General features: G+C 32.2%; 2 protein-coding genes across 2 annotated transcripts; both read left to right on the top strand.

The window, feature by feature from the left end:
• The first annotated feature begins 7,353 nt into the window (after positions 1 to 7,353).
• Positions 7,354 to 10,389, top strand: LOC144835788 (uncharacterized). The gene is made up of 3 exons (XM_078690873.1): positions 7,354 to 7,734; positions 7,918 to 8,310; positions 8,871 to 10,389. Exons 1-3 carry the CDS (start codon positions 7,401 to 7,403, stop codon positions 9,119 to 9,121), a joined length of 978 nt encoding a protein of 325 aa, XP_078546999.1. The 5' UTR covers positions 7,354 to 7,400; the 3' UTR covers positions 9,122 to 10,389.
• Positions 10,390 to 13,046: 2,657 nt separating this feature from the next.
• LOC144835389 (tripartite motif-containing protein 2-like) lies at positions 13,047 to 15,218 on the top strand. The gene has a single exon (XM_078690473.1). It carries the CDS (start codon positions 13,047 to 13,049, stop codon positions 15,216 to 15,218), a length of 2,172 nt encoding a protein of 723 aa, XP_078546599.1.
• The last annotated feature ends 1,142 nt before the right edge of the window (positions 15,219 to 16,360 follow it).

The following is a 16,360-nucleotide window of genomic DNA, read 5'->3' on the forward strand; positions in this document are numbered from 1 at the left end:
CATAATATCAAGTCACCACAAACTACAGCTATTTAGTAATAGTGGAAAGTTTATTAAAAGGATTGATAAAGCAAACGATGGAATCAACTATCCTCGAGGATTATGCATCATATCACACAATCCACGTAGAGTAGCAGTGGCAAATCGTGCAAGCAAAACAGTGAAAATATTCAATTATTAAATAATGACTAATAAGCTTGGCTTCATTAAGCTTGCGACATACACTTTTATGGACGAAATTCGTAGAAAATAAAAATCTGTCACAAATTATCGTCTTTCTTTGTTTTACATTCATAATGTCTATGTTGCGTTGATCCGAATCACAATGTTTTTAAATGTTTGTAGACCAAACATAAACAAATACATTCATCTGGTTTCGAATAAAATACAAACTGGAAAAGAGTATAAATATCTTAGTGACGTTTCGTTTCCTAAAAAAATCAACGTCCTCAAATTACTGTTTAGAATGGTCTGTAAAATCTTTAGTCGTCCTGTTGTTGACATGTACAGTACTGTGTAACTTGTAAGATTAATTATTAGTATTAGGGTTATAATTATTTATTTATATTACATAGTAAACGGTAGGCCAAATAAAAAAAAAAAAAATATTTGCATTACGGCCAAGATTTGAATTTGTTTCTAGTAGTAATAGCTATTTTGACGTACCATTAGAATAGTAGAAGTAAAAATGTAGTAAAATGTTCATTTAACATGTACACACATTGGAACTTAAAGATCACGGTCATAACATTTATAATTAGACTAGATTATTTCAGTTTTATCCCCATTTTGTATATATGGTATAAAACGTTTATTTAACGTTTACATACCTCGGAACACAATCAAGATCATACAATAATTTTTCCAATACCGTAGTTATTCGAATGAACGCCCGTTTATTCAGAGGAGGCGTTTATTTTGTTGGGTTTAATAATAAACACATTTAATATCGAAAAGTGATAATATACAGTAAAAAGTGTATCAAAATAATTTGTAAACTGTAGATCTTGTCAATCAATGAATTCTTATACTACAAATAGAAATGTATATAATATGCATGTGGCGGGGACATACATAGTGGAGAAAATAAATAAAAGCCCGAGGAGTTTATTCAAAATGCTGTTCTATGGGGGAGTTTATTCGAGGAAGGTGTTTATTCAAAGCTCGGCATTTACTTGAATAAATACTGTATTTTATTTATAACAAAATTCCTAAAAATAATATAATGTTGGCTCCAACAATAGATAAAAGAAGGGGACGTAAAACTAACTTCTTTTTTTTGTTGAACAGTTAATTTTTGTTTACACCATTGAACGGTGATCCAATTGATTTTAATAAATACAAACATGTTGATGAATAATGGAGGAATGGGATTTAAAACTTCTCGACATGAATAGAACAACCAATAGGGCCTACCTCTGTTATCGGTACCAATTTAATGTAAGGTGATTAGGCTCTCGTAGACGCGCAGAACAAATTTTGAAAAATTCAGTTGGGCATTCTGAATATTTGAAAGAATATTGAGATTGATGTGCTCGTTATTGTTAAATGACTCAGGGAGGTTTAATTTTGCCATCAAGATTTTTTTGACTAAATTGGCGCTCCAACCGGTATTAAAATGGTGTAAGAAAAGTGTACATAAAAAACACAGATCTAGTGATAGATTAGGCCTAGCCATTAAAACATAGACCAAGAGCATTCGAATTGTAGATTAATTACATATAATAGTATCAATAAGTCGGTACTTCGTTTAATTTGCCGCGGCGGACTATATACTGTATATTGGGAGAACACTGCTTCCGATTATATTTTTACAGTACAGTATCACCTTGATCCTAAAATTCAATATTTTATGTTGGACATTTGACATTTAATAATGATTTAAGGTACAGTGCTATTTGAAATCATTCAAACCAAAGAGTTATAACTCCTTGCATAAAACACGTGGTATACTCGTGTACTTGCGAACAGAAACTATACGCATCATACAAATATTAACTCACGATGTATATACGCAGCTTTACATTGCTAAACAAATTATATTCGTAATAATATTTAAAATCAAACAAATATATGTTTATTCTCAAAGCAAGGAATTACTGCTGAAGTATTGGCCTACTTCCTTTAATTGATTCCTCTATACTTTCACAGTCATTATAAAATGTACTCTTAATTCATTACTTATTTGTTTTCTGATGTTAAAGGAAGAAATGTTTATTTGAAATAAAATGAAATAAACTCCAATTTCAGTTACACACATGCATCTCTCTTTTTAAATTTACAAACTGAGTTTTGGATAAAGGGATAAGTCACTCCACAAGCTAAAGATATCACTAGTAAATACATACAATCGTAAAATGATATTCCTTAGAATAATTGTACACACTGCCAGTAACTACACACCGCGGCTATTATTACTGTAGTTCATTCATAGGAGAAAAGGCATGCTGCAAAAACAAATTGCCCCTCAACGTAGCTTTATGAAGTCAGTTCTGAAGGAAAACCTGACAAAAAACGAAAGGCTCTATATGCAGATGGTTAGGTGTATACTAATCATTCCATGCAACCTGTTTGTATGCCTACTACCTCTAAAATGATTTCTAATATTAATAATCATATCAATTCTTCCAAGAATAATTTAAAGACAAGTTTAAGCTATCTTCACACTTGTTCCATTTCACAGAACGAACCACGGTGTGGTTCCCCCATATAGATAAAATTAGGAATAATGTTAAGGTTAAAAATGGTGCAAGAACTTATTGGAATCATTAGGTTATGGCTGATTCTGTTCAACAAAAACGATAATTATACAATATTATTCATTTACGTTTTTAAACTGTTTTGATGTGTTTGGTTAACCAGTATTACAGGTAGTTGGTTAGTTGATGTTAATAACAAGTATCGCCAGCCTATAACCACTTCCCTTGAAAGATATGATCATGGGTATAGTAAATAGATTTGTTTTACCAGGGTATGGCTTTTCTGTTATACAGCCAACGCTGCCCATTGTATTCTTTATAATCCAAGTTTGAGAGTGGGATAAAAATAACTCTTTTCTATAACAATCATGGTGCCTTATTAAGTATATAATAATATTCAAATGCTTCCGGGTAAAGCACAATAATGTTGTGTTATTTTACCAATAGACTGTACATAAAAGAATCAATCATGCTAGTCTACACAACTACACCAACGCTACAAAAACCACCAATACAACACTATTCATTCACATCAGAGCCATTTTATTTAGATCTGAAAGAAATTGGGTCTGTCACAACTATCAAACAATAACATAATGAGAACATCAAAAGGTAAGTTAGTTAATAAGTTCAGTATATTTTGTAGTATTCGGTGTGTAGTATAGTGCACCGTTTTTTAGTATCGTATATTAGTATAAAATAAATCATCTTCATCCCGCACTACAATATATATGTAAACATTCAATAATATCACGGGTATGTATTAAGGCCAATTTACACAGACGAGTGGTAATGGTAAGCGGAAACAGCATAGCTTGTCCCACGTATAATTTGTATCAGTTGTCCAGAGCGGAAACCGCCCGTCCGCTCCGTGTTGTGTGTAAATGGTCATAAGGAATAACATAGATTCTATATTCTTATTACCGTTGCGATTATTTTTAAAAGTGGTGTTTATTGGGGAGGTGTTTATTAAAATAAATGTCAAGTTGGGGTGGGGGTGGGGGGGGGGGGGGGCGATTATTATTTAAAGTGATGTTTTATTGAGGCGTTTATTAAAATAAATGTCATCCTAATAATTAATACATTATTTAATTCGGCAAGAAGACGTTTTCGACGGCTTGCAACATGAACAGACATCCTGGTCCTAACAGGACACAGATAGCCTACAGTTATTCCTGCCAGCTTACTCAATAAAACTCGGCTATCGGGATTTCACTCGATTTTAAACAAAATGTCTTATCATCAGATCTCCCTATGTAATTTTACAATACTATTCCCCACAATATATTCCGATGCTTTATGGCGTATATTTAATTTGATCTTTATTAATTTGCAGTATAATTTTTATTTTTTAACTACCGAACCTTCACACGCGCGGTCCCATCCGAAAATAAACAAAAACTAAAATGGCTATATAGCCACTAACGGCCAACTTATCGTGAACCCGGAAATTACTTCGACCCGCGTACAATTGAAATTGAATTGAAAATATACTGATGAAATAAAAAATGTTGTTATAAAACCATTTATAATATCTTCCTAAGATAGAAATATGGAACAATAGCGTAGTACTGAAAACTAATGTTATCAAATCTACGTTTCGCGGTACATCTAAGATAGATAAGGTAGGTATCCAAGGCGGAGATTTATACCGAAGTTTTTCCATTGTGCTCGCCTATGTCAGAATTAACCATAATTTATATATAGATACTTTCGTGAATTAACGGCATTTCCTCGGTTTTAATAAATAAACGCCGAAGAACAAATCAAGTTTCTCCAGGTTTAGTCATTAACCTCTGGGTCGTCTCCAATCTTCTTCACTCAATCGATTATCTATTTGAGAAGTATACTGTCCTACTAGAAGAAGGCTTATCTACAAAAAGCTACTTCTGAGTAATTGACTAAGACGTTTATTGCATGTAGTATTTTATTTTCAATTGAATATTTTTAGAAATACATTATTAAAAGAATATCTGATATATTTAAAAATATGTTTTAATTCTTCAATTATTTTGTTTTTATTTTTGGGAGTCAACTTGCAGATACAACCTTTTTTATTTGTGGCTGGACATAGGCCCTACTTCGAAAACATGGCACTTTTCAGTTATTTTGGTTGATTTTGATAAACATTTGCCAAAACATTAGTACATTTAGCTGAAATAAATTATAAATGTAATTTAGATCAGATAATTTGCAGGTAAAAAAATACACAATTTATGAAAGAAGCTTTTCTCATCAGAGCATAATCTGTCTCATAATATATTCATCATGCTGCTATCTGATTGGTCAATGATATTTGGCTTTGCTTAATTGGTGAAGTGAAGCGAACAATTGCTGTATTTGAGGCCTTTTTCAGATTATGTATAAGCCCAAAATATTATTATAAGTTTTATATTTATAGACAAGTGAGTCCTATCAAACAAAAATCTCAATTTCGAAAGTTATGCCCTTCTCTCAAAATATGGTAGTATAATGATAAGAATTTTTCATCTGCTTGAGAACATAAAACACTCCTTCTAAACGTTTATTTATTCATTTCTTTTGGTTCAATCTTTCGGAATCTCTGGTCCATAGAAAATAAGTTACATATAAATGAATTAAAAATAAACAAGACTGAACTCATTACTACTACTCATCTCAGGATGCATTACTACTACTTTATTATTACTACTACTCATCTCAGAGCATCTTTGACTTATACAAGATGTTGCCTATAATATGGTTATGTGATCATCTATATATAAATTTACGTAAGGGCAACATTCAGTAAATTACGCCTTACTTCTCAAATTTTTACTCGATGGCATATAAAGTTGGTTCGTGATTTCGGTACTGATTTTAACCACCTGATGTAACCCTGTTTACTAATTAAATTGAGTTAGATAATTAGTTATTGAAAATTAAAACGAATTTAGGTTGAACGATTTGCCCCAAATAGGGGTGTTTTCCGATCGTGGTAATACACTGTCTAATGAAAGTCCATCTTGAAAAATACCGGCACACAATAATACGAGGATGCTGCGCATTTTCCTATCTCCTCCTACGATAATTGTTTTTATTAGCTGAAAACCGGTTGAATAGCTGGAGTACAGAATCACAATGTTGAAGACAGACAGATTTTCTTTTCTTTTCTTTTCTCTAGGTTTTTTTTAACGGATAATGAGCTAGCGTTTTCAGTCGCCGTCTATTATGTACAAAGCTTTATTATTGCAGTTAAACCACCCACACCACCACCCTCCCCTCACTGGCATGAGTAGCGTTGTAAAGCCAGTAGAGGATAGGCCTACGGTAGGAAGGATTACATGCTCTAAACGCAGAATAACTTTGGTGGGTGGGTAGGAACCAACTTAGGTATGAATTGGCTCTAAGAAACAATTGAAAACCATTAGGCCTACTAATTATGTTGAGTTAGATAATTTAATATTTATTGACTTTATGATTTGCCCCGAATAGAGTAAGTTTCACAAATCGTTTTACATTATTATAAATATGTACAAATAAACTTTATTACTGACAGTTGCTTATTAACGTGTGTTTATTAATTATTACTGTTATTTAAACAAATATAAACGTCGTAGTGATGTATCGTCATGTCCTGTTTTATTTCAATCGACTATGCAGTGACAATTTCAAGTATTACATCGCAATGTTTTACTGTGTTTAGTGATATATTATTTGTAAAACAAACAATTAATATTTCGTTACAAAATGGATAAAGAATATATTTAAAATTGTTTCTCTTTGCACCCATCCTCTTTCCCATCCCTAAATCCGAATGTTACATACAAAACTAAAATTAAGATTGTTTATATTTGACTCAAATAATTGGTCTCATTTGGTGGCAAGTTTCTCTTTCGGAAGTAATTCCCAGGGTGCTAGTTTTAGTACATAAATCACCGTGTCTATTTATTCGTTCCTGTAAATTGTTATTGTACTGCGGTACGTACATTTGAAATCGCCAGTTGTTTAACGTTGAAATTACTATGTATTCGAGAACCATCTGTGGGCACGACCTAGATGGTACGCGAGCGAAGCGAGCCCGATCCCGATCTTTTGGCACAATATAATCACAAAACCATGTCTATATTTCATATCAGCACTGCACAATTGTTTAATATTTTTTAATGCCAGAGCAATTGGGTCTGTATTTTTCGATATAAAGATTTTTTTAACCATAATGATGATAATAATTAATAGATTAGAAACGTTTTTGAAAACATTCATTACAATAACTGTACATTCTTTTCAAATTTACGTTATTCAAACAAAATTTCAACACAGAAAATTGAACGATTATAACTTTTGCAAATTCATTTACAATATTAAAGGAAAATTACCTATATTGAAGGTAAATTATTATTTTTTCTCAGATTAAAGATGGCTAGCGGTGGTGATTTGGCCAAATTTCTAGAAGATATGGATGAAAACTAACAAAGTAAGCTGCCCAACTTGCTCCAAATCTTATCGGATTCCAGGGGGCGGTCTAAAGAAATTACCACCTAACACGTTTCTGAATGATTTATTATCAACAATTGAACACTTTACAAATACAGATCAGATAAAATGTATTTGTGGAAAAGAAAATCAAGTTAAAACCTACTGTCAGGATTGCAGACAATATCTGTGCCAAGAGTGTAGTGATTATCATGAGAACATTCGAGCAAATATCACAGGTTGCATTCAGTGGAAGATGTTCGATCTATGAGTGCAAGTGAAATCAATGACTTGCATCCGCCTCTGTGTTGTGTCCACAATGAACCTTTAACTGTGTTTTGTAAAATATGCAATGAAGCAACGGCAATGTTATCCGGTAATGACGTCATTACATCCCTGAGTGATAGGATCAAGGCAGTGCCCAAAACAACACCTGATGTTAATACAGGCATTAACTTTATGAAAAACAATAAACAAATCACTTCATTGCATGATATTGGAATTGTTACACAATCAAGAGCAGGCGACTGTTTAGAGTTAAAAGGAGTTGAGAGTTTGACATTACCAACAAGACCACCTGCCACATCATCTGCTACTACAAGTAAGCATTATTTAAAATTAACTGAAATCAAAAAATAAATAGGGCCTACACTGAACAAATTTTCCTTAGTCACCAATATTATTGTGTATCTATAATGATACAAACCCTACCTGTTGTGTTATAAAAGAAAAACTATACATACAAAAAAGTTTAATCATTTATCATTTCATTTTAACATTTTAGATGTTCTGATAGTGCATATCGAGAGCACTAAAGGTCCACCATATCCACAGTATATTGCAGACATTTTTCAAGACATTTTTTGTGGAAAAGATGTCGTACATGCAAATAATATGCTACAACAAAGTAACAAAGTTAAAGAACTAGTAGAATTGATAGGGGAAATTGGATTTACCGTGAATGCACTTGAACAGAAGTCTGTAACAGTATATCTGTCTACATTACATTTGAGAGCTTTATTCTTCATATGGAGCTTGTATATGAGAGGAAGACTTATGAGATATTTAGTTAAAGTATTAGTTCCTAAAGAACATTGGTCTGCGTTTATTTTGGAATGGAAGTTACGGATCGATCAACTTCAGTATGAATGTATTTGCCAAAGTATGAAATTAAAAGGTAAGAGAATGAGAAAGATTATTTCCATAAACGCTGCATGAAGGTATACAATATATAATGCATGTTTGAATGTTTTATCTTTTTGAAAAGGAAACAAAATTCCAAATTGCTATCTAATACTATAATAATACAATAAAATTGTAATCAAACCAAGTTCTCGTAATTGATTTGGTCTATGTATTTCACAAGTTAATAAATTTGCATCAATGCATGCATATACAAAACCAAGCATAAATCGACAAAAACAATAAAAACCATAAAAAATATTAGACCAAAAAAATGCACTATACTTTTCGTAACAGAAGAACTTTTAATGGATAGAGTATCACCAGCAACAGGTAAGTTTATTTAGCGTTGTAAAATTATATTTTACTAGTGTATAACATTAATTAATATGTGATAATACTTTGGTCCAATTTTCAATACTATATCTACAAATTGTCCAATATTTTAGAAAAATTGACTTTTCTATTATACAAATAATGTCATTTCATATAATAAATACAATATGAGAATCAGGTAATATTAACACCCCCTATATTATTTTTATACTTTTAAAGAATATTCTACAGAATATTTTGAACAGTTGATTGTCGATGTTGATTTATTTTGGGAAACATACGGCTATGTTAGTCTCCTGAAGTTACTACTAAATGAGTTCAAAAACCAAACATCGTTAATTGCAATACAGAATGGAACCGATCCACATGCTCTGCTAAATCTCCTTGTTGGACCAGGGATTCTCAGCAAATCTGATGTGCCAGTTCTAATTGAAGCTGTCTATTTGAGTGGTTTAGTGGGTTTAGAATAAAAAATCAAGAGGAGGGTACCATCATTTGAAGGATTTCAGAATGTTGTCGTCTCTAAATTCACGAAACGTCGACAAAATTTAATCAACTTTGGTTTTAAAATAAGCCATGAAACAAAGGTTATGATCGACCGCTGGTACAGTGTTGGTTCAGAAGACCAATGGGATTTGATCTTCAAAATTGAAAATAGGGGTGAATTACAATCATTAATTGAAAAACTTAGAAAAGGAAAGGAAATGCTACCAGAGTATGATATTCTAATGGCATAGGTAGTAGTCGGTAAAGGGTGTTGAAAGTTTGTCGTTGTAAAATTGATTCCATAAAACACTTTATTTTTAAATGCAAGTAATTTCATATTCATTTTTAACACTTTGTTACTTTTATTACTTCTACCTTTTTGTTTAATTTTTTTTCTGAAATTGGTTCATTAAATTTTTTTTTTTATAATTTATAATTTTTTTTATATTTTTCTTTCATTCATCATGTATTTGAATGAACATTACCACTGCTGCGTGATTATACTTTTCAAAGATATAATGCTATTGCATTCTAAGCAAAATTGTTTTCGTCTAACCTGTCCCAATACTGTCACAAAGTAGTATATTTACAAGTTATTTGTTCTCTACTACTCTAATGTAGGAAGGCGTAGTACCGGTAATCAACCAATTAATTCTGCTACATACATTAACGTCTATCTGAACTCAAGATTATACACAATTGTAAGGAAAGAATACAATGTGATGACTGGGGTTAGGTATACTCATTACTCAATCATACTTAATCAAATGTAACTTATAATTATATTAATTAGCGAAATGGCTATATGCCTACAAAATAAAATACAAACTCAAAGTGATAAACGATCAGATTAAAAAAGAAAGTGAACATTATACTCACTTTTTATTAAATTACTATTCTTACCCATGAACGGATGTAGTGAATGTGCTATGATTTGTTATTTAATAGTTCACATCCAACAGTGTATACACCAATTACAGGATGGAAATAATATAGATATAAATATAAAAACACACATATAAAAAAATTAAAAAAAGAAAAGCCTAATAGTTAATCTAATATATAGATTGGCAGCAGTGTTAACTAATTCATGGAAAATATACTTAAACTTAGAAAAGGTACAGTAAAAGATATATAACAAACAAACACAGTTTAATACCATTCTTACATACACATTAACACGGTGCACATGTAATATTGATTTTGAACAAAGTCTATGAATTGGGACATTAAAATTGAAATTAGAAACAAGGTGACAAGTGAACATAGAATGTAGACATTTATACAAAAATATTTAGTCATTCATACATAATGAGGTACCTTTTTATACACAGTTATAAGTATGATAAAAGTATGTCATGATAAAAAATGATTTAAATGTTTAAAATATAAATACTCGTTGATAATCGATTGACCTCTTAAGGTTCGACAACAAGATTATTTCAAACATTATTACAAATTATAACAAACAATATTAATAATAAAGAATACAGACAGAAACATTACTGTCACGTTACGCACCATTGAGGTTAGCACACGATAGCCAAGCGAGCCCTGTGGATCGCCACTGGCTTAGCCTTAGTTTGTGTTGTTGTATGGTGTTAATCCTAGGGCTATCCTTATGGATACAATTAAATTTAAACTCTATTACTAAAATGCCCTGAGATAAACAAAGTTAGCTTTTTAATGAGGTGTGACATTAAGTTATAAATGTAATAACCTCATTTTGGTATGTATTGGGTAGTTACGTTTACCATGACAGTAACTAAACTAATGTAATGTGAAATGTGATGTTTATAAAGTAAACTATCTACTTTATTGTATTCACTATTACAAATGTGTACAGCGCCCTCTAAAACTCAACGAAAGTTGCGCTAGACTTGATTTAGCAGACGTTCGATTTGTATTATTTTTAAGAACAATGTTCAATAGCACTTTAGTACATGTTTGTATGTAAGCTTTCACATTACAAATAAACGTACCTGGTATTGTATTGAGAAGAGGTTCTCACGATTATCAATAAGAAAATAATTGAAAATATTGAAAATTGAAATGTACACTCTTTGCCAGATTACGCAAACAACATGTGTCTATGAGTCGATATGAGACCGGTTGATACAGAGTATGAATTAGAAAGCTGCACCCTCCTAACATGTAATTCGTTCGCTTAGCAAAACTCCGGAGTTTACACACCAGGTCTCCAACACCGGCGCTTTGTTCATGTTAATAACGGAGTTTTGCTAGGCCAAGTTAGAGGGGAACAAGCTTACATAAGGATTGTGGTTAAAGAATGCACACTTAAAGTACACACACTGGGCATCAAGACCAGTGTTTCTAAAATAACGGAGTTTTGCTAGGCCATGTTAGAAAATCTGCATTTAGAGTACACATACTGGGCATCAAATGATTATGAAAGTCTGCATCTAATAAAGTACCCTAAGCAAAAAATATGATATTGTTATGTCTTTGGGATAAGTGTGTTAATTGTGGCAGATTATCAATGTAAACACTTCAAACCTGTGCGTATACATCCCTATAGTAACAATCATGTATACATTGTCTGGTATCCAGAGTAAAGTACAGATGTTATCTTGTTAGATTGTACAAAAAGAACGAATTACTGTAATCTACACGAGTTACATACATACAAACTCTACTGTAGAGACTTATTAAAATCATTCGATCACACCACTCAACGTGGTCCACAGTAAGCCTAACCTGTCTGTCTTCAAAACGCCTCGTCACTAGATATCTAACAAATCTCAAACATTATTCAAAGGTAAGTACTACTTAAAGTTAAATAGTAGTCATTGTATTACAAAGAGTTCTTATAGCTTTTCCCTTACTATACTCCAGGAATCAAGATATATAACATAGCGAGCTGTCGATATTTTAAACGATTTACGATCTACAAATATGGAGGCACCATTCGCATATATTCCAATATGAATTGTAGCTTTATGGAAGGTTGTATTTTGGATCATATTTTATCACAAAAGAACCCTTGGTGCATAAGAAAAACAAATACCTTTTTCCTCTCTCGCGGTCTATTCTACAACGTATTCATTTTTCATGGAATACAGCAAAACAATGCAACATTACGAAGTTGACTGGACGTTTAGTTTGTATTTTTTGTCCAGATGTCTGACCAAATTTTAGAGATTCTAGATCCAGGGGACAACGACCTTGGATTTTATTATGATAGAAGGCACTTCAACAGATTTATTAGATGTACGGTCGTCGTCACGAAAGAAAAAATCAATTTTACAATTGCCCAAAATGACGTAATAGTATGCAGTAGGTCATAGTTCGTCACAAATCAAAAAGCTCTCTAATAATGGGTTAAGGATAGTAATAAGTATATCATACAATTATACTATGTAAGTAATGATATTACAAAGTTTATTAAAAACGATTGATAACAGCCGACCTTATCAGTCGTATCACACCATCCACGTACACCTACAGTGACAAATGATGACAAAACAATTATGTATACTTATAAATTGACTGAGTGCTAGATTTGTCCTAAGTACTATACTGTATCTAGTTATTTATACTGTATCTTTTTACGTTGTTCGTATTCCGTTACAAGCTATGTTCTTAACTAGATGTGATTCCAGCTCAAACACATGTATGGCACGTCATGTTGGCCAAATTGTTTTAACGGATATTAAACCGAAAAAAAATGTGTTACGCTACCGTCTTGAGTAGACAATGCGTACGTTAATCGTCGTATACATGGCTCTCTTTCGGCGGTTCGATTATCTAAAAAGTAAAAGAAATTAGAACATATACAAATAAAAGATTAACGTTCCTATACATGCACATTAAAAAAAAATAGATATATATACTGTTTGTTTAACACTATAAATGTAACTTAATAATTGTTCACAGATCATTTTCAAGATGGCTAGCGGCGGTGGGGAATTGGCCAAATTTCTGGAAGATGTTGATGAGAAGGTTCTAGAGTGCCAAATATGCTTTAATCGACTCACCGAACCCAGAACTTTAACATGTCTTCACAGCTTCTGTCTGAGTTGTCTTGACAACTGGTTGAAGAAAACTAACAAAGTAAGCTGTCCAACTTGCTCCAAAGCTGATCAGATTCCAGAGGGCGGTCTAAAGAAATTACCACCCAACACGTTTCTGAATAATTTGTTAGAAACAATTGAACAGTTTACAAATACAGATGAGACAAAATGCATTTGTGGTAATGAAGGTCGATCTAAAACCTACTGTCAGGAGTGCAGACGATATTTGTGCCACATTTGTAGTGATGCTCATAAGAACATTCCAGCTTGTAAAAACCACAAGTTGCATTCAGTGGAAGATGTTCGATCTATGAGTGTAAGTGAAATAAATGCCATGCATCCGCCTCTGTGTTCTGTCCACAATGAACCTTTAACTGTGTTTTGTAAAATATGCAAACTTGCCATTTGTATACACTGTTCAATCATGGATCACAAGGAATGGGAGGGAAAAGACAAACACGTGACTATCAGCATAAAAGATGCGTTTAAAACATTTAAACAAACATCAGCAGGATTAGAGAGAAAGGCAAAAAGATGTATAACTAAATTAAAGTATGATCTTAAAGTAATGACTGATCGTGTTAAGAAACTAGATGAAAACAGAGAAAAGAGTTTGAAGGGAATTCAAAACCACGTCAAGGATTTGGTAACAAGAATAAAAGAAAGTGAAGACAAATTAAAAACTGAGGTGGATGCTATGTACAAAATCAAGAGGAAGACTACTGATGCCGATATAGAGGATGTTACAACGACGATATCGTATATCAATACAAACATCAATTTGCTCCATCACTTAGGGAAGGGCAATGAAGCAACGGCAATGTTATCCAGTAATGACGTCATCACAGCACTGGATGATAGGATCAAGGCAGTACCTAAAACAAAACCTGATGTTAATGCTGAGATTAAATTTGTTAAAAGCAATCAACAAATTAATTCATTACAGAAGGATATCGGAATTGTAACACAATCAAGGGCAGAGTGTTTAGAATTAAGAGGAGCTGAGAGAATGACAACTGGTCAAGCAATTGAAGTTAAAATAATAAAAATTGACGAATGTGAAATACACGCAAACGACTTAAAAGCTACATTGACACAACCAACGGGAGAAACTATCATCGTTCAAGTTGAAGAAGAAGACAATGGTGACTATACTGTGATAGGTAGATGTACAAGTGCAGGGATTTGCAAGGTTGATGTTAGAGTTGATGGTGAACACATTAAGAAGTCACCAATGACTATTAAAGTAGAGAAAGAAGGATTATTAAACAGCATACAAATAGCCTCAGATAGTTGGCGTGGTGTTCGTGATGTAGTTAAATATGGAGACGATTGCTTGCTTGTTTCATGTTTGGACAATGCAATTCACAAATACCAGCAATCAGGTAAATACATTGGTAAGGTTACACTATCAGGATGTGTGTGTGTCGTTAGCATGTTCCTAATGAACAATGGTAATATAGCATTCAGTGATGATCGGAATAAATGCATCACATTATGCACTATGAATGGTGAGGTGGTTAAATCATTTGATAACAAAGAGTTGATATATCCACGTGGTATTCATGTGGATGAAGCATCACGTGTCATGTATGTAGCTAATAATAAGAATTTAGCCATGTTTAACATTGAAAGTGGCAAACACATTAAGAAAATAGCACAATGTGATACTACGGGTTCTGGATTTATAAATATCATTGATGTCAACCTTACAAGACAAGGAAATATTCTTGTACTTTACTGTAAACAAAGTTGCTTAAAACTATTTGATAATGAAGGAAAGTTTATTAAAGTTCTTGTCGATGAGGGCGATGAAGATGGTAAGGTGAAGAGCCCATCAGGAGTAGTAGTTGATGATAATGACAATATCATAATATCAAGTGACCACAAACTACAGCTATTTAGTAATAGTGGAAAGTTTATTAAAAGGATTGATAAAGCAGAAGATGGAATCAACGATCCTCGAGGATTATGCATTATATCCCATAATCCACGTAGAGTAGCAGTGGCAAATGGAGACAAAACAGTGAACATATTCGATTATTAAAAATATAGATTAAAAAGCTTTATTAAGCTTACGACATAGGCCTACACTTGTATGGTTAAATAAAATACTACAATTATATTCAAACCATAGTGAACATTATTAATTATTAATAAAAAATAATTATAATACAAAAGGAGTAATCGCTATTTATTAATGAAACATTTTATTTGAATGCTGTGAAGTTGTTTATTTTCAATTATCAGGTTTATGTAGTGATGGCGAATAATGTATGTATAATATGAACTACATTAGTATATATTTTGTATAAATAAGCAGGCCTATGCATTCCGAAAAATATACTATTAATTTACATCAACGTTTATAGCAATGTGTAATTCATAATTACTGTGTAATTCTTAATTTCTCTGGTAACGTTCAGTCTTTTATCATCATTGCATTGTAGTTTTACTTAGAGGGTGTATAATTAATTATAATAATAAATTATGTAAATGAACTTACTATTTAAGGTTAATTTGTGGTATAATAAAATAGTTTAGGTTTTGACTTAATTCTATCTTTCTCCATCGCTTCAGTTTTCGATATTGTGTGTTTGTGTTGGAAGGTAGTCCGATAAAATTCGTACACGAATAAAAATATCTCTCACAAATTTTCGTCTTTTTTGTTTTTACATTCATAATGTATATGTTACGTTGATCTGAATCACAGAGCCAACATAAACAACATAATCATTACTAAAATAAAAGAATAGACGCAAAAAGTATGAATAGTGACGTTTCGTTGTCATGCTGTCAACTACCTCAAACTATTGTTTGGATTGGTCTGTAAATTCTTGGTGACGCTATGTAGCGCCACCAGTCGTCCTGTTGTTGACAGTACAGTACTGTATAACTTTTAAGATTACTTAGAGTTATAATTATTTCTTCGGGTTACATAGTAAACGTTAGGCCAAATAAAAAAGGAAATATTTGCATTACGGACAAGATTTGAATTAGAATATTAGTTTAACATTTTCATTTAACGTTTACACACATTGGAACACTTAAAGATCACGGTCATGAAATTTAATACACGATTATTCCAGTTTTATTCTTGATTATTTTATATACGGTATACAATGTCTATTTAACGTTTACATACCTCGGAACACAATCGAGATCATACAATCATTTGAACGATAATTC

The sequence above is a fragment of the Antedon bifida genome, chromosome 2, assembly GCF_963402885.1.
Source record: "Antedon bifida chromosome 2, ecAntBifi1.1, whole genome shotgun sequence".
Taxonomy (NCBI): domain Eukaryota; kingdom Metazoa; phylum Echinodermata; class Crinoidea; order Comatulida; family Antedonidae; genus Antedon; species Antedon bifida.

Excerpts from the sequence above, each read along its gene's own strand:
- LOC144835788 (XM_078690873.1), top strand. The coding sequence starts at position 7,401 with ATGAGTGCAAGTGAAATCAATGACTTGCATCCGCCTCTGTGTTGTGTC. Across the intron at positions 7,735-7,917 it reads CACATCATCTGCTACTACAA|ATGTTCTGATAGTGCATATC; the intron begins GTAAGCATTATT and ends TTAACATTTTAG. Across the intron at positions 8,311-8,870 it reads CCAAAGTATGAAATTAAAAG|AATATTCTACAGAATATTTT; the intron begins GTAAGAGAATGA and ends ATACTTTTAAAG.
- LOC144835389 (XM_078690473.1), top strand. The coding sequence starts at position 13,047 with ATGGCTAGCGGCGGTGGGGAATTGGCCAAATTTCTGGAAGATGTTGAT.